The sequence below is a fragment of the Elephas maximus genome, chromosome 5, assembly GCF_024166365.1.
Source record: "Elephas maximus indicus isolate mEleMax1 chromosome 5, mEleMax1 primary haplotype, whole genome shotgun sequence".
Taxonomy (NCBI): domain Eukaryota; kingdom Metazoa; phylum Chordata; class Mammalia; order Proboscidea; family Elephantidae; genus Elephas; species Elephas maximus.
This window is the reverse complement of record NC_064823.1, coordinates 16,665,710-16,690,910: the sequence shown is the minus strand read 5'-3', so window position 1 is coordinate 16,690,910 and position 25,201 is coordinate 16,665,710. Positions and strand designations below refer to the sequence as shown.

The window sequence follows — 25,201 nt, the reverse complement described above, 5'->3', positions numbered from 1 at the left end:
ATATTTGTTGAATACATGGATACGTTTGCACTGTGATGATCTTTTCCACTCTAGAAACAACCCATTCATCCTTGGCACTATGCTTTTATAATTAATACCTTTCTCCCTTGTTATTCTAGCTTGCGTGTTTCCTTTTTTTTTTTTTCCAGAAGATTATTTACTCTTAATATTTTTAAATTTAAATTTTTGGTACAAGGGCTAATGAATAGGAAGAGAATTCCTCAAGTTAAGATATTTTTAGAATAGCTTTTAGAGAAAATAAACTTATTTTTAATATCCCACCTTGTTCCCCCACCCCAGTGAGCACCAAGAGAACTAAAACACTAACCCTAGCCCCTCAGTGGTCTCTATTATGATAGGTACCAGAGTGATATAGATGACAAAGAAGATTCAGTTAGGCCGAGAAAAGGTACTTGAGAATAGAGGAAAATTTTCCGCTCACCTTCTTGAATAAATTCATTTTCTTATGTTTGAATATTTGCCATCCGGTGTGCACTACTGTACTGCCAGAGAGTAATGCCACTTGAAATGCTTTTTACTTATATAGAAAACATACACAAACACACACAAAAAAAAAACCCAAGAAAGACAACTAAAAATAACCCTTAATGAATCATTGAAGAAACCAGTTGTTATTTAAAATGTTTTTGGTATGTTACATACAATCATAAAGAAGGGAAAAGATTTTTTGAAAGATGAACGAATTGTAAAACTATAATGAAACAAATATTAAATACACAAGCTATTCAACATACTGGAAGGCTCAAATTTTCAGTTTCTGTCCACATAAACTATGTATAATTACTTATTGCAAAATGTAACATGTACTTCCCTAATAAACTATAGTCTACAAAATGGTTATCTTAAGGCAATTCATTTACCTTGATCCAAATGAACCTGAATGATGATTACGTAGTAATACCACTAATGAGTTTTAACCATCACATATAATACAGTTTCTGTAGACAATAATGTTTTAAGTTCCAACTTAAAATATAAGAAATAAATATCAAACTCCTGCAGCTTTATTTTTCCAATATTAGAAAAAGTTCTCAAGAAGTACGGTCATTTAACACAAATATTGGAAATTTTATGGTACATAGTGTGAGGCGACAGGAGGGTGTTGCACTGGCACTTTACCTTGAAAAAATAAAACTTAAAAAGTGTGAACAACTTGTTTTTCCCAAACTGATCATGACTTTTCACACCTCCATGACTTCCATGGTATTTGGCAGATAGAGCTCAAATAATATTAGAAGATGGATAAGTGGGAGAGAAGAGAGAAAAGAATATACATAGTCATTTCATTAACTCAAAAAATATTTATTGAGCACTTAAGAACCCTTTTAGGCATGTTGGGATACATAGCTGAACAAAAAAAGCGAAATGTAAATCTGTCAAGGACTTCTGTTGCTAGCAGCAATGATAAAAGTCACAGAGACAAAAAGTATGAGCCAGTGCTACTGGATCCCACACGCCCTTTGATGATAGAGTCCTATTTCTATGTCTTCCTTTGCTATAAAACAAGCAGAAAAAAAACCAAAATTCTCCTGAACATTTTTTTCAGAAATGAAAATAAGGTTTCTGGGGTGAAGAACTCCTAAGGGGTGCACTGCACATTGCCAAGGGTACCGGCGTTACTTGTGGATAGATTTATCCCCCACTCCTCTCTCCCTACTGCAAACTATGCAGTGAAAGGCAAGTCCTGTGGGAATGTGGCTCCTGAGACAGCAACAGGCTCTGCGGAAGAGATGCAGGACTGCAGAGAAATCTCAGGCAGTAACAATATGCAACCGTCAAGAATAAGAGATGGGAACCAAGATCTGATTGTACGATTTCAAGAACAGTACATGTAAAAGAAGAAGGTGCACTTTCAGAGAATAAAAGGAGCTACAATTTTACCAAACAGTATTCTGGTAATAAAGGAAGACTCATCCCTCCATGATCTGCCACTCTCGGGCTTTCCTTAATTACAATCACAATGCATAACGCAGGTGCATCTGAAGGGCTGTCTGGAATCATTGCTATGGTATTTGGTAAAGCCATCTTTCATAATCAAGCCAGCCACACCTTCCAGCAGATGCTGCAATATCATGCCCAGTGGTCTTTTGGGCTTTAAAATCAATTTTTTGTTTGAGTCTCCTTCCAGGCCTGTGCTATGAGACAATAAAAAGAAGCAAAAGAACCTAAGAATATAGGCAACACTTAGAGGCTGTTAGATTATAAAAGATTCTCTATCGCCTAGACGACCACAGTTCTTAGTTAAACATGCATAACAAAATATTATTAAAAAAAATTGTGGTTAACATACTGAATACTGAATTGACAGTTATAAGACCCTTTGGACTCTGAGTCTGGTCTTGGGAAGGAAAAACACATAACAGTAGGCTAAATGCTGGGTATAGTACATTGAAGAAAATAAAAGGATAAGTATACTCGATCTAAGCAGAGAGTTTATTCAACTTCTTTCTTTTCTAACATCTTAAAAACAGTTTCAGTTCTACTTACAAAATTCATTTATGTCAAAAGCAGAACACCCCCTTACTGCTTCAGTAGAGAGCCATCACTAATCTAGGAGCCATTGTTTTTCTTTTAGTATTCTGTAACTCAGGATCTAGCAGTAAGTATATACATTATTGGTTAAAAAATTTTTAAACACATTAAATGATAAAGAAATATTTTAAAAATGCCATATATTATTCACTGTTTCCAGTCAGTTTATGCTTTTGTCATAATTTATGATGATTCAGAAAATAAAGCATACAATTGGATCTATCTTGAGAAAGAATTTTAAGATGTCTCAAAATTTAAATAAATTTTCATTCTGAAACTCAGACGTTTTAAGATCATAATATGTAAGCTCTAATTCTGTGGGGAGAAAATTTTATATTGCCAAAGAAATTTACGTTCATTAAGAAAAAGCAAGCTTTTCTGCTTACTGGAATCAAAGTTGTAATCAAAATTTGAAAGTGCCTGTCTTAGTTATCTAGTACTGCTATAACAAAAATACCACAAGCGGATGGCTTTAACAAAGAGAAATTTATTTTCTCACAGTCTAGGAGACTAGAAGTCTGAATTCATGATGCCAGCTCCAGGGAGAGGCTTTCTCCCTCTGTCAGCTCTGGGGAAAGGTCCTTGTTATCCACCTTCCCTGGACTAGAGCTTCTCAGTGCAGGGACCCCGGGTCCAAAGGACATGCTCTTCTCCTGGCACTACTTTCTTGGTGGTATGAGGTCCCCCATGTCTCTCTGGTCACTTTTCTCTTTTATATCTCAAAAGAGGCTGGCTCAAGACACAACCTCATCTTGTAGATTGAGTCCTGCTTCACGATCATAACTGCCACTAATTCCATCTCATCAACATCATAGAGATAGGATTTACAACACACAGGAAAATCACATCAGATGACAAAATGGTAGACGGTCACACAATACTGGGAATCATGGCCTACCCAAGTTGACAAATGTTTTTGGAGGACACAATTCAATCCATAGCAGTGCTGTAGGCAACTTCACATAAGAATAATCCTAAATAGAATTTATTCTATATTCATAGTTATGTAGATATATTTACAACTAAATTTGAACTACATTATTAGACCTTATTTAATTTACATACCTGCACAGATGAATATTTAGAAAAATTTTCCATTTGATACCGCCTGAGAACTGCATTTAGTCTCTGATCTGAAACAAAGAAAACAATCAACTTGTAGTTCATTGGGTAATGTTCAATTTGTTAAAATTAGAGATATAGTAATTATTATTTAATGTATACTATGTAAAACCTCTAGTCTCCAGTGCTTTTCAAAATAAAATGAATCACCAGTTTCAACATACCATTTTAGAGCTTCAAGAAGTCCTTTATACACTTAACCCAAATAAGTCCTGCCACTGGGAAACAGAACAGCTGAAAAGAATTAACTTTTCTGATTTAATAAACTTGAATTCTCCAACTCTCTTGACTTATTCTTCAGGTTGGTAGAGTCAAAAAATAGTCTCCACATTTTTTTCATTCCTGTTACTAGAATAAACTAGGTTATCTTTCAAAAAATTAGAAAGATAAGCTCTAGCCATGTTACATAGAATTTTTAAGATCTTCTGAAACTCTCTTCCAGGACAAACTCTCATATAGAGGAGAAACTACAGGGTAGAGAATCCAAATTAAGCTGGGGAGGGCAATACCGGCAACAGAAAAAGAAGGTCCAGAACAGACCAAGAGCTCTCAGTAAGAATAAGAACCTATTTTTGTTCATATCAACAAACATACATAGGACAAAACACCCAGCAACTGCATAATACACATTTTTGTCATGATCACATGAATCACTTAAAAGTTGATAATTTGCTGTCAATAGAGGAAGTCTCAAAACATTCCAAAGGACTGAAGCCATACAGAGTACGTTGTCTGGCATTAGCACAATTCAGTTAGAATAAAAAAAGAAAAAGTAAAGGGAAAATCCCATATGTCTGTAAGTTAAAAAATCACTTTTAAATAACCCATGGGTCTTAGAACGAATTACAAATTTAGAAGTATTTCAAACTGAATGATGATGAAAATGTGATACCTCAAAACTTGCTTAAAGAGAAATTTACAGCTTTACTTGCCTATACTAGGAAGTATAACATTCTCAGTTATAGCATAATATCCATACATCTACAAGGAAGGCCAGTTAATAAAACTATTATGCAAATTTATACACCAACCACTAAGGCCAAAGATGAAGAAATTGAAGATTTTTACTAACTTCTCCAGTCTGAAATTGATCAAACATGCAAGCAAGATGTATTAATAATTACTGATGATTGCAATTTGAAAGCTGGAAACAAAGGAGGAGGATCAGTAGTTGGAAAACATGATGTTGGTGACAGAAACAACACCAGAGATCACATTATAGAATTTTGTAAGACGGTCGACTTATTCATTGCAAACACTTTTTTCAACAACATAAATGGCAACTATACATGTGGACCTCGCTGATAGAATACATAGAAATCAAATCAACTACATCTGTGAGAATAGAAGATGAGGAAGCTCAATATCATCAGTCTGAACAAGGCCAGGGGCTGACTGCTGAACAGACCATCAATTGCTCATATGCATTCAAGATGAAGTTGAAGAAAATTCAAACAAGTCCAGGAGAGCTAAAGTATGACCTTGAGTATATCTCACCTGAATTTACAGACGATCTCAAGAATAGATTAGATACATTGAACACTAATGACCGAAGACCAGACAAGTTATAGGACGACATCAAGGATATCACACATGAAGAAAGAAAAAGGTCATTAAAAAGACAGAAAAAAAAAAAAAATGGATGTTAGAAACTTGCTCTTAAACCTAGAGTAGCTAAAGCAAAAAAAAGAAATGACAAAGTAAAAAGAGCTGAATAGAAGGTTTCAAAGCGCAGCTCGAAAGACAGTGTAATGTAGTAAAATGTGCAAAGACCAGGAGTTAGAAAACCAAAAGGGAAGAACATGCTCGACATTTCTCAAGCTGAAAGAACTGGAAAAAAAAATTCATGCCTGGAGTTGCAATACTGAAAATTTCTATGGGCAAAAAATTGAATCATGCAAGAAGCATCAAAAGGAGATGGAAGGAGTATACAGAGTCACTATACCAAATAGAACTAATCGACATTCAGCCATTTCACGAGGTGGTATATGATCAAGAACCAGTGGTATTGAAGGAGGAAGCCCAAGCCACACTGAAGGCATTGGTGAAAAACAAGGTGCCAGGAATGGATGGAATACTGATTGAGATGTTTCAACAAACAGTTGCAACACTGGAAACATTAACTTGTCTATGCCAAGAAATTTGGAAGACAGCTAGCTACCTGGCTAACAGGCTGGAAGAAACTCATATTTGTGCCCATTCCAAAGAAAGGTGATCCATTCAAATTCACACACACACACACACACAAACACACACACACACAGAGACCAGGCTTGTTGCTCTGACAGAGAAACCTTGGCAGTATAGCCCCAAATACCCTCTTAACTTAGTACTAAAGTCACTCCTGAGGTTCACCTTTTACCAAAGATTAGACAGGTCTATAAGGCCAACAATAACATACCTGAGGGACATGTTTCATAGTTCAATCATGTATGTGAGAATAATGGGCAAACCAGTCCAAAAGCAAGGACAAGAAGACAGGAAGGGACAGGAAAACTGGACAAATGGAAACAGGGAACCTGGGGTGGAGAAGGGGAGAACGTTGACATATTGCGGGGTTTGCAACCAATGTCACAAAACAATTTGCATATTAACTGCTTAATGAGAAACTACTTTACTCTGTAAACTGTCACCTAAATCATAATTAAAAAAAAAAGGTGATCCAGCAGAATGCAAAAATTATCAAACAATATCATTAATACAACATGCAACTAAAATTAGGCTGAAGATAATTCAAAAATGATTGCAGCAGTACATCCACAGGAAACTGCCAGAAATACAAGCCTGATTCAGAAGAGGACTTGGAACAAGGGATATCATTGCTGATGTCAGATAGATCTTGGCTGAAAGCAGAGAATTCCAGAAAGACGCTTACCTATGTTTTATTGACTATCCAAAAGCACTTGACTATGTGGATCATAACAAATTATAGATAACACTGAGAAGACTGGGAATTCCAGAATATTTAATCGTGTGGATATGGAATCTGTACATAGGCCAAGAGCCACTTGTTCGAACACACTAAGGGGATACTACATGGTTTAAAATCAGGAAAGGTGTGCATCAGGGTTGTATCCTTTCACCATACTTATTCGATCTGTGTGCTGAGCAAATAATCTGAGAAACTGGACCACATGAAGAAGAACATGGCATCGGGATGAGAGGAAGACTCATTAACAACCTGTGATATGCAGATAACTCAACCTTGTTTGCTGAAAGTGAAGGGGATTTGAAGCACTTACTGATGAAGATCAAAGACTATAGCCATCAGTATGGGTTACAACTCAAAGAAAACAAAAATGCTCATAATCGGACCAATAAGCAACATCAAGAAAAATGGAAAAGAGATTGAAGTTGTCCAGGATTTCATTTTACTTGGATCCACAATTAACGCCCATGGAAGCAGCAGTCAAGAAATCAAATGATGTATTGCATTGGGCGAATCTGCTCTTTCAAGTGTTAAAAAGTGAAGATGTCACTTTGAGAACTAAGGTTTACCTGACCCAAGCCATGGTATTTTCAATCATCTCATATGCATGGGAAAGCTGAAATATAAATAAGGAAGATCAAAGAAGAGTTGATGTATTTGAATTATGGTGTTGGTGAAAAATATTAAACATACCACATATGGTCAGAAGAACCAACAAATCTGTCTTGAAATAAGTACAGCCAGAATACTACTTAGAAGTGAGGACAGTGAGACTTCATCTAACTTACTTTTTACATGTTATCAGGAGGAGCCAAAAGACATCATGCTTTGTAACACAGAGGGTCAGTGAAAAAGAGGAATATCCTCAACGAGATGAAATGACACAGTGGCTGCAACAAAATGGACACAGCAACAATTGTGAGAATGGCTCAAGACCATGCAGTGTTTTGTTCTGTTGTGCAGGGGATCACAATGAGTTGGAACTGACTCGACGGCACCTAACAACAGCAAAAAATGAGCTAAGAACCCATCCCACAAAATCCAAAAAATAACAGTAAATTAAACGCAAAGAAAATTGAGCGAAGGAATAATAGATAGCCCTAGAAAATTCAGATACAAAAAAGGAGGATCAACAAATATGATCACCTCAATAGTTGTAAAAGAAGCATCTGATAAAATTCAAGATATATTCATGACAAAGCCTTAGCAAAGTAGGAATAGTAATGGTTATCTACATAAAACACACAGCAAACACTATACTTAAAGGTGAAAAGTACTGAAAACTTTCCCTTGCAAATTGGGAATTACACAAGGATAAATTGTCATGACATTTATTCAACAGTTTATTGGAGGTTTATGGTAATGTAATAAACAGCCTTGGTGGCGCTGTGGTTAAAGCATTCAACTGCTAACCAAAAGGCTTGTGGCTCACAAGTTTTTAAGACCCCAGATGTTACTCACCAAACTAGGGTGTAGAACATAAACTTTATGAACTATGTGATACCAACTGACTGACTTGTCCCATGAGACTATGGTCCTAAGCCTTCGAACCCAATGAATCAATCTTGCGAGGTGTCTGGTTATGTCTAGAAAGTATCTGTAACTGTTCCCCCTTTGTGATTTATTATACATATGAATATATATGCAGCACAAATATGTATATATCTATGCCTACAGATACACCAATATGTGTATGTGTATGTACACACATATACCTTCCTATACACACATATGCATACTTATCTGCCTATGTCACCACACATAGTTTATTGGTTGATGTTGCTGTTGTTGCAAAATTGTATATGTTATACTAAACCTGCTGCCGTCGAGTCGATTCCAACTCATAGCAACCCTATAGGACAAACTAGAACTGCCCCATGGGATTTCTAAGGAGCACCTCGCTGATTCTAACTGCCGAACTTTTGGTTAGCAGCTGTTGCTCTTAACCACTATGCCACCAAGGCTTCCATATATGCTATATCATTTACCAAAAATGTCCCTTATTTGTATGTACTTCTTAGTATCATCATTTACTTCGCTCAAATTTGTGCACACTTCACCTGCATTCAATATTGCCTTTCCCATCACCAAAAATAGCAAGTGTCTAATATCTAGCAATTAATTTCCCCTTCCGTTCCTGGTAATCACCAAAGAACATTGTTTTCTGTATGTATACCTATTCTTTTTACAAAAGTGCAATCATACAATATCTGTCCTTTTGTGATTGAGTTATTTTACTCAGCATAAAGTCTTCCACATGTAATAAGGTACCTTGGTGGCACTGTGGTTAAAGCATTCAACTGCTAACCAAAAGGTTGGTGGCTCACAAGTTTTTAAGACCCCAGATGCTACTCACCAAAGTAGGGTGTAGAACATAAACTTTATGAACTATGTTATACCAATTGACTGACTTGTCCCATGAGACTATGGTCCTAAGCCTTCAAACCCAGTGAACCAATCTCACAATTGTTATAATGTTATAATATGTTTCAAGGACTCATCATTATTCTTTATAACTACGTATGTATTCCATGTACTCCACTGTATGTATGTACCACAATTTGTTTATCCATTCATACATTGATGGGCACTTAGGATGTTTCCATCTTTTTGCTATTGTGAATAATGCTGCAATGAACATAGGTGTGCATATGCTTATTCATGTCACTGCTCTTAAATGTCTAGGAGTAGAATTGCTGGATGATACACAGGTAAATTCTTAGAATCAATAAATAAGCACAGCAAGGTTGCTAGACCCAAGTTCAATATACAAAAATTAGATATATTTCTTTACATTTATATGCTGGCAATGTAAAGTTAAAAAATAATACTTCTTAAAAATACCATTTACAATAGCAATGCCTAGGAACCAGTCTAACACGAGACGTGTAAAACTTTTACACAAAAAACTATGAAACATTATAAGGATATATGAAAGACTTGAATAAGTGGAAAGAGATACTCATGTTTTTTTTTGATGTTGAAGTTAGTTGCTGCTGAGTTGATTTCGACTCTTTGTGATCCTATGTGTGCAGAGCAGAACTGCTCCACCGGGTTTTCAAAACTGTGACCTTTTGAAAGCAGATCAACTGGCCTGTTTTCCCAGGTGCCTCTTGATGGTTCAAATGGCCAACCTTTTGGTTAGTAGTTGAGCACTTAACGATTTGTGCCACCCAGGGACTGCTACTCATAGTTTAGAAGGGTCAGTATTGTACAGATGTCAGTTCTTCCCAAATTGATCTACAGATTTCAGTGCAATCCCAAATAATACTCCAAAAGAGTATATTATGGAACTTGAAAAGCTGATTTTAAAATATGGACAAAAATGCAAAGAGAAGAGCCAAGACACTTTTGGAAAAGATAAACCAGGGAGGACAATTTGCTCTACCAGATATCAAGATTTATTACAAAGTGGCAGTAATTTAGATAGGGTCGGTGTAAAAGAATAAACAAAACTGACCAACAGAAGAGAATCCAAAATCCAGAAACATACATGAGTGACTGAATTATGACTAAAAGGGCACTCATTCCAGAGCAATGGGGAAAGGACAATCTTTTTGTAAGTGATCTGGGTCAACTAGATAGCTTCATGGAAAAGAATGAAACGCTATTTACAAAAAACAATTCTAGGTAGATTGCATACCTTAACGTAAGTGTCAAAACAATAACATTTTTAGAACATGACTAAGAGAATATCTTTATGACCTTAGAGTAGGGAAAGAATTTTTAATCAGGACACAAAACACACTAACCATAAAAGAAAAGACTGATAAACTAGGTTACATTAAAATTACGAACTTCTGTTCATTAAAAAGAGATAGCAAAGAGAGCAAAAATGCAAGCCGTAGACAGGGAGGAAATATCTCTAACACATTTAACTGACAAAGGACATGTCCCGGATATACAAAGAACTTTTATCAATTAAAAAGCAGACAAACCTATAGAAAAATGGTAACCAGATTTGAATGGACACTTCACAAAAAGGATATCCTGGTGGCCAATAAATATAGAAGACCTAATCAGCCTTATTAGGCATCAAGAAATTACAAATTAAAATTACAATAAAATGAACAGTTAAAATTAAATAACAAGTGTTAGTGAGAATGTGGAATAAATCAAACTCCCAAACATTGCTGGTGAGTGTGTAAATTAGTACAACTTTAATTAAACACGTACATAATTCCTAGGAATATACCCAACCAAAATGTGCGTACTTTGAGCACCAAAGGCAATGATAAAAAACGTTGATAACAGTATTCCCAATGGCCCCCGAACTGGATACAATCCAAATATTTATCAAAAGAAGAATGGATAAATACATATCATAAGTTTAAAAACTGGAATACCCTACAGCAATGAAATGAACAAAGTGCATCTACTCGCACAATGCAGATAAATCTCAAAAACATAACGTTGAACAAAAGAAGCCAAATATTGAGGGACATACAATATATGACTCCATTTACATGGAGTTCTAACATAGGAAAAACCATAGTGTAAAACTGAAGATATTGGTTATCCTTGATTATCTTTGGAGAGAAGGGAGAAGTTATGACTACGACGGGTTTTCTGAGGTGCTACTAGTGTTCTGTATCTTGACCTGTATGTGGTTATATGAATGTTCACTTTGTAATAATTCACTGAGCTTTATATTTGTTTTCTCTACCTATCCGTACATTTATACATAAACAATACATATATATACACATATATATACATATATACATACACACACACATGGATTCAAACTGCAGACCTTTTTTATAGCATATATATTTTATCTTGGGAGCTTCAGAGAACAGTTTCTTAAAAGTATGTATAACTTAATAGAGAAATATGACACATACATGTGATTCGGATAAAGGAACAAGTAATTACAAAGTATTAATAATGTAAAATTTTTTCCTTCTTATTGAGTTTAAGAGGAATTATCCACAATGTGTTATTTTTACTGTGTAGTAGAGAATTTGGCCTTGCCCAATGAGAGGTCTGATCCTTGCCCTTGCGTTCTGGGAGATAATCTATTCATACCTGACACGAGTGTCTTTGTTTAGGGAGGGAACTGTCCACAGTAATCTGAGGGTGAGGCAGGCCACATCCAACAGTTTTAGGGAGAAAGACTGACCATGTGATTTCACACGTGAGCATTGGGTTATACAGACATCAGCTGACCTGGAGACAGTTCGACTACCTTGGCAATCAATCATCCATGCCTATGTAATGAAGCCCAGGTAGAAACTCTGGACACCAAAGCTTGGTCAAACTTCCCTGGGTGGCAATACTCCCTGTGCATTGTCACCCACTGGTATTCAGAGGTTAACATGACCCGGGGCTGATGGAAGCTTTGCCTTTGGGACCCTCCCAGACTCTGCCCTATGTGTCTCTTCCTCTGGCTGATTTTAACCTGTATCCTTTCCCTATAACAAATCATAACAGTGAGTATAATAGATTTCACTGAGATTTGTGAATCCTTCTAGCCAATTATCTATCTTAAGAGTGGTTTTGCGAAGCCCCTGAAAATGCAGTTTGTGTCAGAAGTGAGAGCAATCTTGGGAACTGTGCCCTCAAGTCTTGCAGTTCGGTTAACTCCAGGTAGCTACCCTCAGAACTTTTGAGTAGTTACTTGACACGAAACACTAAAATTTCATCACCACTATAGCCCCAGGGGAACCTTGGTGGCGTAGTGGTTAAGAGCTACAATTTTTTTTTTTTATAGCCCCAGGGGAACCTTGGTGGCGTAGTGGTTAAGAGCTACAGCTGCTAACCAAAAGGTCGGCAGTTCGAATCCACCACATGTTCCTTGGAAACCCTATGAGGCAGTTCTACTCTGTCCTATAGAGTCGCTATGAGTCGGAATCGACTTCATGGCAATGGGTTTATATCCCCAGGTTTCTGCCTATTCTTCTTCCTTCCCAATCTCAAAAGCAGGTAAGAGTTATGGTCATGAATAATTGCAATACAAATTCCAATACAAACTTTTTTTCCTTGATAGAGTTTTCAAGTAAAAATACACTAGATCTGAGTTCTCACTAATTAAGGGTTAAAAGCCAATTACGGGTTGATAACTGGGGAAAGACATTCAATCTTTATAGACTGACTTAAATCTGGTGAAAATTTTACTTTTCTTTTTTATTCAACAAGTATTTATCTCACTGTTGTTTAATTTGCATTTCCTGGATTCCCCGTGAAATTGACATCTTTTCATATTTTTAGTGGCTTTTCAGGTTTTATTTCTATGAATGGTCATACTCTAACCATTTTTCTATTGGCGTGAATGTATTTTTCTTTGTGAAAGATCTTTATAAATTATGGAAACTAATTAACTCTCAGTTGTATGTATTGTAAATTTATTCTCCCAATCCGTAGCTGGTCTGGTCGCTTACTGATGATGTCTTTTGTGATACCCAAGCTTTTCCTTTTAGTCTATGTATATATTTTTTCCTTTTCAGTCAAAAATGTTTGTTTCTGTTGAAGAAGTCTTCCCCTATCCCAAGGTCATAAAGCCATCCTCTTTTTTTTTTTTTATCTTGAAAATTTAGAGAGAATTTACTCTTTCTGTCTTAGCTATTTAGCGCTGCCATAACAAAAAATACCACAAGTGGGTGGCATTAAAGAACAAGAATTAATTTTCTCACAGTTCTAGAGGTCCAAATCACGGTCTTGGCCGTGTTAATTCATCCCATGGGCCTCTCTCCTAGTTTCTGGTGTCTGTCAGCAATTCTTGGTGTTCCTTTGCTTGTAGACATGGTATCTGTCTTTCCCCTTGTGTGTCTGTCTATGCTGTTCCTTTTATAAGACACTGCTCAGAAATGATTAGGTTTAGGACCAACTCTACTCTGGTATGACCTCATCAACATGACAAAGGAAAATCCCTATTTCCAAAAAAGGCTATATCTATAGGTACAGGCATCAGGACCGCTATGTTTCTTTTTGGAAGACACAATTCAATCTATAACACCTTCAATAAACCTTGAGATGATTTTTTCAATGTTGAGAAAAGTATTTTCATTTTTTTCCCCTATTCACATAGCCAAGTGTCCTAGCACCATTAGCTGAATAATCTATCCTTTTCCTACTGACTTGCATTGTCTGCTGTGCGATGTTGTTGTTGTTAGGTGCCACTGAGCCGATTCCGACTCATAGCGACTGTATGTACGACAGAACAAAACACTGCCTGGCCCTGTACCATCCTCACTATTGTAATTATGCTTGAGCCCATTGTTGCAGCCACTGTGTTAATCCATCTCATTCTGGGTCCTCCTCTTTTTCACTGACCCTCTACAATTCTGGCCTTTGTCCTTGGTTTCTGTGAAGTAACCCTGGAGTAACTGAGGTGGCCTTCATCTGAAACCTCCAAGATTTGTGCTAACAAGTAGGGGGCTAGCCAGACCAGAAAATTCTCACCTGGTAGACCAATGTCAACTAACTTCAGGAGGCATGATTTAGCCTATCATGCATATGCAATGAGGGCTTAATCATAAAAGCCCTGGCCACAAAGGCTCAAGGAGCTTCCTGGTTGGCAATGGGAGGTGATGTGCCTTTTTTGGAACAGGTAAGCTCTATGTTGGGAACCTTCCCAGACCTTGCCCATGTGTCTCTTCCTTGTGATGATACTGATTCGTATGCTTTTGCTACAATAAATCTATAATCATTAAGTATAGTACTTTCTATGAGTTCTGTGAGTTATTCCAGTAAATTATCAAACCCAAAGAAATAGGAAGAGCCAACAGGTAAAAGTGAGGGAACCCAGGAAAGGCTCCCAGCTTGTGGCTGGCATCCTGAAGGAGTAATAGGAAACCCCAGAATCTGTAGTCAGCAGGTCAGAAGTTTGGGGTATCATGTGCAACTCCCCAAACTTGCAGCTGACAGTCTGAAGGACAACGTCCTTTTAACTTGAGGGCTTTGACTTAGCTCCAGGTGGCTAGGGGCAGAGAGGAAGAGTGCCAGAGAGAGAGTGCCACGCAAGCACCTGGTGTCAGACATAACTGAGAAGTAGGAAAGTGGGAATTTGATTAATCTTCATATTTTGGGGATTTGATTTATGTTACTTCTTATCCAGGAACCCATCCTTTTCTGTAATAAGTGTTGAAGGATGTGTGGGGCTGTTATATCCTCTTTGTTTTACTCCACTGATTTATGTATGTACTAATTTCCCAATATAATATTGATTTAATAATAAAATATTTATAATAAATCTTAATATCTGGTAAGATGAGATTTCCCAACTTGATGGTCTTTAAAACCCTCTTGGTTATTTCACATAGATTTTAGAACCAGGTCATCACAACTAAATTTGGGATTGCATTGAATAAACCCATTAATTCATGGAAGAACCGACATATTACCATATTAAGTTTTCCATCCATAAAATTGATGTTTCTTCATTTACCTAGGTCTTTTATGTACTCAGTGATTTGATAATCTCAACCATAAAAATCTTATATATCTTTTGTTAAGACTTATCACTAGCTATCTTAAACTTTTGTTGCTATTTGTAATGGCATCTTACTAAAATGACATGTTCTAAACATTCTTGAAGGAACCCTGGTGGCACAACGATTAACTGCTTCGCTGATAACCAAAAGATCAGTGATTTGAACCCACCAGCAGCTCCATAGGAGAAAAGAACTGTTGAACTACTCCCATTAAGCTTACAGCCTAGGAAACCCTACGGGGTAGTTCTACTCTGTCACGTAGGGTCACTATGAGTTGGGATCAGCTCAATGGCACACAACAACAATTATTTTGCTGGTATATATAGGATCACAAGTGGTTTATGTTTGTTGTTGTTATTGTTAGCTGCCATGGAATTGGCTCCCAACTCATGGCAACCCCACGCACAATGGAACAAAATGCTGCTATGGTGAGATGAGTTCTTTTAGGTGGCCTTTGCCGTGGCTCTTTGGAAAAACAGCTTGAAAGATTTTTCCCTTAAACCCTGAGGAGTTACTTTTGCCCTAGTTTTCTATCCCACAGAGTTTGTTGCTTTGTGCAAGTTGGTTGACATTTCCTGGAAAAGCTGTAAACAACTTGATGGTTTAATACTTTTTGTCTGGCCCTGGGCTGCAGCTTGCCCTGTGATTGGTCTACTTTACGCATCTTGCAGGGATTGGTCAATATACTATAGACTATGCAAAGCAAGTGACTATGGTTCACCAAGGGGACTGGTCAATTTGTTGCCCAACTGGGAGGGTCAAGCCTTGAAATTGATAAGAAGTATGCCTATGTATACAGCCAACCCCACAGAAGTTTCAGAGGAAGAAAGCAACAAAAATGAGAAAAGGCAAGAGAGGAAAGAAAAGAGAAGAAGCGCAGAGAGGGGAGGTGAGAAACCTCTTGTAAAAACCTGTAACGTGAGTTAAGGGCTGTAACATGAAGATAGCAAGGGGTCTGGAAGAGGCCCTACAGCAGAGCTGGCAGAAACAGGCCCTGAAGGGGAACTGTGGCAGTCAATGGTGATGGCAGAAACCTGCTGCTAGGAATGTAGCTAAGAGAGCTGAACAAAACTGCTACACTGGCCGTGAGCTGGGTCAGTCATCAGTGGAGAGGCCGACAGCAAGGCCAGAGGCAGAGAGACCTATCCTGAGGAGGCTGGGAGGAGGCCTGCATGGCTGACAGGGCGTTCAGAGCAGAGAGAAGGGCCTTCTTGCTTGCATGACCAAGAGGAGCTGAGAGAGCTGTCCTGCACTGAAGAAGGGAGGGATGTGTTCTCCACTTCAGGGAAGACGTCTAGACTTTGCCTATATGCTTCCTGATCCTGATCCCAAGTTGTAGCCCGTTGATCCTGATCCCATGCTGTGCCCTTCAACTACTTAACTGTAGATGTGGTCTGTGAGTTCTGTGTGGTCACTGCAATGAATTAATGAACCAGAAGTAAAAAATGCCACTGGTGGGATGGTTGGTGTCAGAATTAGTAAAAAGGTTGGAAGAGTGGAGGTATGTCTGATCTCTACCTCACAGGAATCAGCTCTGAGCCGATCCCAGTTCTTACCCCTAAAGAATCTAAACAAATTCTGATGCTCCTACTACGCCACAGCTGCCCAGTCCTGCTCCATCCCCGTGATCCGTTGCAGATTGGACTGTTAGGATGCATACGGTTTTCTGTGGCTGTTTTCCAGAAGCAGATCACCAGGCCTTTCTTCCTAGTCCACCTTAATCTGGAAGCACCGCCGAAACCTGTTCAGCATCCCAGCAGTACATTAGCCTTCAATGACAGAGCGGTGGTGGCTATGGATGAGGTGCACTGGCCGGGAATGGAACCTGGATCTCTGCATTGAAGGTGGGAATTCCACCACTGAGCCATACTGACCTTGAATCCTGCAACCCTGACAAACTCTATGACTCGCACCAATAATCTGTCGATTTTCTTAAATTTTCTAGGTAGGTAACTACATTGTATACAAATAATGACAGGAAGACCTGGTGGCGTAGTGGTTAATTGCTAAGGCTACTAACCAAAAGGTCGGCATTTCGAACCCGCCAGGTGCTCCTTGGAAACTCTATGGGGCAGTTCTACTCTGTCCTATAGGGTTGCTATGAGTCAGAATCAACTCGACAGCACTGGGGTTTTTTTTGGAACAAATAATGGCACTTTGACTCCTTTCACTCTGATGTTCATCACTTTTGTTTTTCTTACCTTACTCTGTTGATATGAACCTCTAATACAATGGATTGTTCCATTAAAGAAAATACCTTTCATGTTTTGCAACTGTGCATAATGATTACTGTAAGTTTTTGCCAAGCACAATTCATTAGTTTGAGGAAGCTCCCCATTTATTACCAGTTTGCTAAAAAGTTTTTATCATGAACAGGTACTGAATTTTATTAAATGCTTTCTCAACATAAATTGTGATAATGACAGTTTTTTTTTTTCTTTTAATCTGTTAACACAGATAATTAAATTAACAGATCTTCTAATGCCAAACTCTCCTTTTATTGCTGGGATGAACCCACTATGAAGATGATTGTGTGTGCATATTTGTATATGCACATACACACATATACACAAATTCTTTTCTTGTAAATGTCTTTGTTAGGTAGTGGTTAACACTCCCAGTGCCGTCGAGTCGATTCCAACGATACTAAAACTAGACTGCCAGGGTTCACATACCACATCAACCAGTTATTAAACCAAAAACCAAGCCCAGCTGTCGAGTCAATTCTGACTCACAGGGACCCTGTAAAGCAGAGTAGAACTGCACCGTAGGATTTCCTAGGCTGTAAATGTTTACAGAAGCAGACTGCCACATCTTTCTCCCGCAGAGCAGCTGGTGGGTTCAAATCACTGACCTTTTGGTTAGCAGCCGAGTACTTAAACAGTATACTACTAGGGTTTATTAACCACTTATTCCCAAACCCATTGCCATCAAGTCGATTCTGACTCATAGTAACCCTATAGGACAGAGCAGAACTGCCCCATACGGTTTCCAAGAGAGCCTGGTAGATTCGAACTGCTGACCTTTCGGTTAGCAGCTGTAGCTCTTAACCACTACGATACCAGGGTTTCCAACTACTTATTAGTTAATCTTGAATTTGTGGTGGCATTTATCCAGAGGGTTGAGATTTTATCTATGAGAATTGAACACGTTGGGTTAAGAACAGTAAAGGCAGGGATGAGGTGTTACTGGGCATGTGTTACAGAAAGGAAAAAAAAATACCTGTTGTCGATTCCAACTCACAGTGACCCTATGGGAGAGAGCAGAACTGTCCCATAGGGTTTCCACGGAATGGCTGATGGCTTTGAACTGCCAACCCTTTGGTTAGTGGCTGAGCTCTTAACTACTGAGCCACCAGGGCCCCATGTGCTACAGAAAAGCAGGTGCTTAATCATGTTAAGATTATTAACAAGAGAGCAGTTGGACTAATGGGTAAAGGTCACAGCTTGTTAAAAAAAAAAAAAAATAGTAGTAAAAACAATCCAGGAAGGAGTTAAGGAAGTGGAAGAAAATGAATGGTTCAAACAGAGGTCTTGTTGAGATCATTGTACAGTTATAGTGGGAGTGGGACACTTGAGTTTATGATTTAAAAGTAGGGCAACTTGAATAGGAGTTGTGTTTATACTCGAGATGAAGTAACGGGGACCACCTTCCTGCTTGACATAACCCAAAAAAGAACAAATAAATGAAGTAATGGTTTGCAAGACACTAGACCTCAGACAATGAAGGACAATGATCCCAGAGAGACATGAAACAAATGAGGTAAGCCTCCTGACTATCTCAGGTTACTGACTTGAGAGACCTCCCAGGCTCATGGCACGGTGAGGGGAAATGCAGGCAGAGCTCAGGCACTCCCTAAATTAAGGAGATTGTAGCTAAGAGCTAGTGGAGATCAAGTGAATTATAATTGGCAGGACAAAGTACAGGAGAAAAATCTGCACAGAAAGAGAACTCCAGAAATCTGAGATCTTTGGAGGATCCCCCTTGAGCACACAACAGAATACTGAAGAGTCCTATAGCTGTTAAAGAAATTGAATTTGTAGTTTAAAACTGTGCCACACACACACAAAAAAAAAAAACCTAGGTCCAGCTGGTTAAACTGGTGAATTCTAGAAAATATTTAAGGAAGAAATAATGCTGATTCTAAGGAAACTCTTCCAGAAAATTGAAGCGGACAAAATATTTACCAAGTAATTTTAAGAGGCCAGCATTACTTGATACCAAAACCAGACAAAGACATTATTAAAAACAAACAAAAACCTTCATGAACATATATGTGAAAATTCTAAACAAACTTTCAGAACATAGAAGTCAACAATATATAAAAAGGAAACAATATCAGGACCCGGTGTGGTTTATACCAGAAATTGAAGTTTGGCTAAACATTTGAAAATTCATCAATGTAACTTAAATTATTAACAAACTGAAAAGCAGCCAATCACCTCAATACATGCAGAAAAAGCACTTGAGAAAATTCAACATCCATTCTGATAAAAACTTTCAGCGAACTAGGATACAAAGGGACTTCTTCAACCTGATAAGAACATCCATGAAAAACATACATTTAGCATCATACTTAATTCTAAAAGACAGATGCTTTCCCTCGATGGCCAGGAACAAGAAAAAGATGCACACTCTCACTACTTCTGGAGGCTCAAGTCAGAGCAACAAGGCAAGAAAAAGAAATAAAAGACATCTGTTTTATTGACTATGCAAAGGCGTTCGACTGTGTAGATCACAATAAATTATGGATAACGTTGAGAAGAATGGGAATTCCAGAACATTTAATTATGCTCATGAGGAACCTGTATATAGGTCAAGAGGCAGTTGTTCGAACAGAACAAGGGGATACTGCGTGGTTTAAAGACAGGGTTGTATCCTTTCACCATACTTATTCAATCTGTATGCTGAGGAAATAATCAAAGAAGCTGGATTATATGAAGAAGAAAAGGGCATCAGGATTGGAGCAAGATTTATACAGATTGACATAACCTTGCTTGCTGAAAGTGAAGAGGATTTGAAGCACTTACTGATAAAGATCAAATACCACAGCCTTCATTATGGATTACACCTCAACATAAAGAAAATAAAAATCCTCAAAACTGGACCAATAAACAACATCATAATAAAGAGAGAAAAGACTGAAGTTGTCAAGGATTTTATTCTACTGGGATCCACAATCAACATCCATGAAAGCAGAAGTCAAGAAATCAAAAGACGCACTGCATTGTGCAAATCTGCTGAAAAGACCTCTTTAAATTTTTAAAGAGCAAAGATATTACCTTGAAGCTCAAGGTGCATCTGACCCAAGCCATGGTGTTTTCAGTTGCTTCCTATGCATGTGAAAGCTGGGCAACGAACAAGGAAGACTGAAGAAGAACTGACACCTCTGAATTGTGGTGTTGGCAAAAAATACTGAATATCCCACGGACTGCCAAAAGAATGAACAAATCTGTCTTGGAAGAAGTACAACCGGAATGCGCCTTAGAAGCAAGGATGGCAAAACTACGTTTTACACACTTTGGACGTGTTATCAGGAGGGATCAGTCCCTGGAGAAGAACATCATGCTTCGTGAAGGAGGGGGTCGGTGAAAAAGAGGAAGACTCTCATCAAGATGGCCTGACACGGTGGCTACAATAATGGGCTCAAGCATCACAACAATTGTGAGGATAGCACAGGAAGGGCAGTGTTTTTCGTTCTGTTGTACTCAAGGTCGCCATGAGTCGGAACCGACTCGACGGCACCTAACGACAACAAAAATGTTGGAAAGGGAGATGGAAAACTGTTTATAGATGACATAATCATCTCTTACAGAAAATCTGACAGACACTACAAAAAAGCTACTAGAATGAGTTCAGCCGGGTTGTAGAGTATACAACACAATATGTAAAACAGAAATCAATTGTATTTCCATACACTGTTGTTGTTAGGTCACCATTTTGACTCATAGCGACCCTAAATGACAGAAAGTAGATCTGTCCCATAGGGTTTCCAAAGAGCAGCTGATAGATTTGAACTGCCGACTTTTGGTTAGCAGCCAAGCTCTTAATCGCTATGCCACTAGCAATAACAAATCAGAAATTGAAAGCAAAAGAACATAATTTATAACTGTATTAAAAACTTGACAATACTTTGAGATAAATCTGACAAAAAATGTGCAAAATCTAATACTTAAAACTACAAAATATTGTTGGAAAAAATTAAAGAAGAGCTATATTAATAGAAAGATAAACCTTTTATTGGTCAGAGGACTCTATATCACTAGGATATAAAATCAACACAAATTAATCAATAGACTCAATGCACACTTTTCAAATTTCAGCATACTTCGTTTTGTAACAAAATTCTAGCACACTTTTTTGTAGAGATTGACAAGTTGATTCTAAAATTCATATGGAAGCACAAAGGACTAGGATAGCCAAAGCAACTGAAAAAGAAGAACAAATTTGGAAGGCTAACACAGTGCAGTATTGGTGTTCAGATAGGTAAATGAAAGAGAATAGAATTCAGATGTAGATCCACATATATATGGACAACTAATTTTTAGTAAGAGTGCAAAGGTCATTTGATGGAGAAAGGTTAGTCTTTTCAGTTGGGCATCCAAATGCAAAAAAAAAAAAGATCCTTGACCCTTACCTGGCACCTTATACAAAATTTAACTCAAAATGGATCACAGATCTAAATGTGAAGCCCAAAATTATAAAACTTCCAAATGAAAACACAGAAAAAAATCTTTGCAGCCTTGGGTTATGCAAAGATTTCTCAGATACAACACTGAAAGCACAATCTGAGTAAAAACAAGTTGATGAATTAAACTTCATCAAAATTTCAAACTTCTGCTCTATGAAAGACACTGTTAAAAAACGAGTCCATCACCACTACCCATAACCCCCACTCTAAGAACGAAGTCTTTGTTCCTTTGCTTAATATACTAGTTCATCTTCGAACAGCTTTCTGAGGACTATCAGATCTCCCTTACCAGATGGAGGTGGAAGAATGGCGCACTGAAAATATGGAAGAAGTGGACTCTACTAGAAGTCCGGTTAGGTGCAGAGTTGCCTGTGGTCTGAAGCAGTAATTATCAGAAGCAGAGTCCTGTTGGGTTGTCAGTGAGAAGTACCAAAACAGCCTTGAGGTAGACTACCAAGCCCAAATGGAACAAATGAAAAGAGGCAATCAAGATAAACAGAAGTCACTGTAGAGAAGTTCAGAGGTACATGAGAGGAGGGCAAACCATTTTTTTTTTTTTTAACCCGATTGTTCAGATCGTCCACCTTTTAATTGGCAAGTTAGGTCCAGTTAAGAGAAAAAGGGGTGGGTCATATGCAAAACAAAAATCAATTCCCTAAATAAACACTATTATCTAAGCCTATAAGCCTTTCCTTTTTCTGCTCTCCCTGCCTGAGATTCTCTTCTCCAACTTGTCTTTTGTTGAACTACCATTCATTTTTCAAGAAATAACTTACTATGCTTTGTCTTATTTGGTTCTCCCCAGTACTTGGATTTTAATTCCATCTAAGAATTCTGGTTACCTCAAAAAAAAAGAATTTTTTTTTTTTTCATTCCTCTGCCTAGGTACTCTCACTACTCCAGCCAAAATCCTTATCACACGATTCCTGTCCCACACCACTCAGATGGTGACCCGCTAGTACTCCTTATGGGGTGGGGCCTTCCGACTTCAAACCTAAGAAATAATGCTAATGTTACAGCGTTATTACAGAGACATCAACAACTTTAGATAACATATACTGTACTCTTAATATGCTTAATTTGCATCATCTCATTTTATCCTCTTACAACAATCCCATAAGGGTTATTGTGTTATGCTCATTTTACAAAGGAGAAAACTGAGGCACAGAGAAATTATGTTGCCCAAGGTCAAAGACCTAGAAAGCGGTAGAGCTAGGATGGAAACCCAGGTTGACTGAATCTGGAGACTGAATTCACTGAACCTTTCTCCCACCTCTCCTGTTGCTCAAACCAAAAACCTGAGCTGTCCTCTACCTCTCTGTCTCAAATCCCCTAATCTCCAAGCTTTAACTCACTTTTAACCTGCATGACTATGACAGTCACCTAATTGCACTCTGCTGTAATAACCTTAGGAAACCCTGGTGGCATAGTGGTTAAGTGCTACGGTTGCTAACCAAAACGTCAGCAGTGCGAATCCGCCAGGTGCTCCTTGGAAACTCTACCGGGCAGTTCTACTCTGTCCTATAGGGTCGCTACGAGTCAGAATCGACTCGACAGCAGCGGTTTCGGTTTGGTTATAATAACCTTCCCCATAACAACCAGACTGGACTTTCCAAATCATAATTTTATCATGTGACTCTCAACTTAATTCCTTTTAGTAGTTCCTATAACATGTGCAACGGTCCAAACTCTTTAACACACAGCCAATAAACCTTTCGCCATCTAGACCCATTCTAACCCCTTCATCTCCACCTGCCATTCTCCTACACAAACCTCCATATCCCATTCAAGCCAACCTTCTTGCAAGCCTTTAACAAAGCGTATTTCTAATCCCTCAATGTTGCAAACACTGTTCTATTTGGGACGTCTAACAGTTCCTTATCTAGTAAATTCATACTAGCACTTAGTTTCACACCAAACGATTTCTTCTTCGACCACTAGTTAATAATAACCCTGTAACAGTTAATATTTTTTAGCACTATATGTTAGATACTATTCTAAATCCTTTTGATGCTCATTTAATCATTCCAACAACCCTATGAAAAAACAGAGGAAGAGTTAGCAGTTGTTTATATATTTCCCTCCCCAAATTAAATTCATCATAGCTATGCTTGTATAGGGCGTAGCACATAACATAAACCAAAACCCATAATATATACAGGAGCTCAATAAGCATGTTTTGAACGAATGGCCAGAGCTGTGCCTCTAGGTTCTGACTGCAGACTTCGAAACTCTTCCTGACCATCAGCATTCCAAGTTCTTAAGAGCACGCGAGGGGCATAACAAACATGCTTTGCGTCTAGTAAAGTCCCATGTAAGCTCAAGCAACCTACAAGTATTTAGCGACCTATGTACACCACTAACATTTTTCTGCAGCTACCGTATTTCCATGCTCCCAACAGGTATTCAAAAAATATTAGTTGGTAAACAACGGCATTAAACATTACATATCGGAATGATCAATAAAGGAATACGGAGCTTACTCTGATCTCTTAGAAAGTCGATTTCTGTGGCCATATCGATCCAATTTTAGTTTGGAGCTTTCAACACCTTTGCCTTCCTTAAAAAAGACACAGGGCTCGCTGTCCGGGAAAACAAAACTAAGGTAACGCTTCGGAGGTTGTCAAGCACTCCAGCGGTGTAATCAGCAGCCTCCTCACGCAGAGTCGACAGCTCCGCTTCGCCTCCTTCTCCCGAATCACAGCCGAGTCCCTCGCCCAAGCGCGAGACTTCAGATTTCAGGTTTGCTGGGGGTGCGCCAAGTGTATTCTGTCCCACGTTCACCCGAATCCCACCAGTGGCGGAAGGGGACACAGGCTGGTACACAAGTCCCACGAGTGACTGGGGATCGTGTCTAGACACCTAGGCGAACGTCGAGGTAGCCGGCAGACAGCCCGGTGGCGGTGTCCTTCGCAGAGCGGGGAGCGACGCCAGGACGGCCGGGAAGCCCGGGGCCAACAGCGGAAGTCCACTCGGCCCGCCCTGCGACTTTGAAACCGGTGCCCCGGATCGCTCCTTGGAGACGGTGACGCTGCTTGCGTCCTCACGCGGGCGTCAGTGCTTTCGTCATCACGCTTCCTAAATCCTCGCACGTCATTGGCTAACTGTCAAGCGAAGGGCGGAGCTGTAAGAACCTGTGTGACAGCGGGCTGAGCCGCGGGAGTTGGAGCGACTGGCAAGCCGGCGGGCTAGTGTTTTCGGGTGACGGAGTCCGACGTCGGTTTTTTTTTTTAACTCCAAAAATGTAATTGATAAGTCATTCAAACATTATTTTTTAAGGCCCCTAGTATCTTTGGGTTACTCGGATCCTGTGCACTGGGAGAACCTGCGGGCCAAACGTGGTAGAAGGTGTAGGTTCCTGCCGCTAGGGGAGGAATCCAAAGTGGTGTCTTCAGTCCCCCATCCGGGCTGCCGGTCTGGAAGATTACTGAATATGGATTTAGCAATCTCCACGAGCTAAGTACGGTCCTA

General features: G+C 38.7%; 2 protein-coding genes across 6 annotated transcripts in view; one reads left to right on the top strand and one right to left on the bottom strand.

Moving 5' to 3' along the window:
- SCLT1 (sodium channel and clathrin linker 1) overlaps positions 1–24,782 on the bottom strand; it is a 225,149-nt gene extending 200,367 nt beyond the window's left edge. Inside the window, exons 1-2 of the mRNA XM_049885324.1 lie at positions 24,214–24,782; positions 3,619–3,686 (exon numbers count right to left, since the gene is read on the bottom strand). Of these exons, the coding sequence (XP_049741281.1) occupies positions 3,619–3,686; positions 24,214–24,247 (102 nt within the window). The 5' untranslated portion in view covers positions 24,248–24,782. The remainder of the gene's footprint in view (positions 1–3,618; positions 3,687–24,213) is intronic.
- C5H4orf33 (chromosome 5 C4orf33 homolog) overlaps positions 24,738–25,201 on the top strand; it is a 34,876-nt gene continuing 34,412 nt past the window's right edge. For 3 of the 5 annotated variants that reach the window (XM_049885327.1, XM_049885326.1, XM_049885329.1), the window contains exon 1: positions 24,739–25,190. The gene's annotated coding sequence lies outside the window, so the exon portion shown is untranslated. Of the gene's footprint in view, positions 25,191–25,201 lie in introns of all 5 variants that reach the window. The other 2 variants (XM_049885330.1, XM_049885325.1) reach the window with 2 other exon arrangements.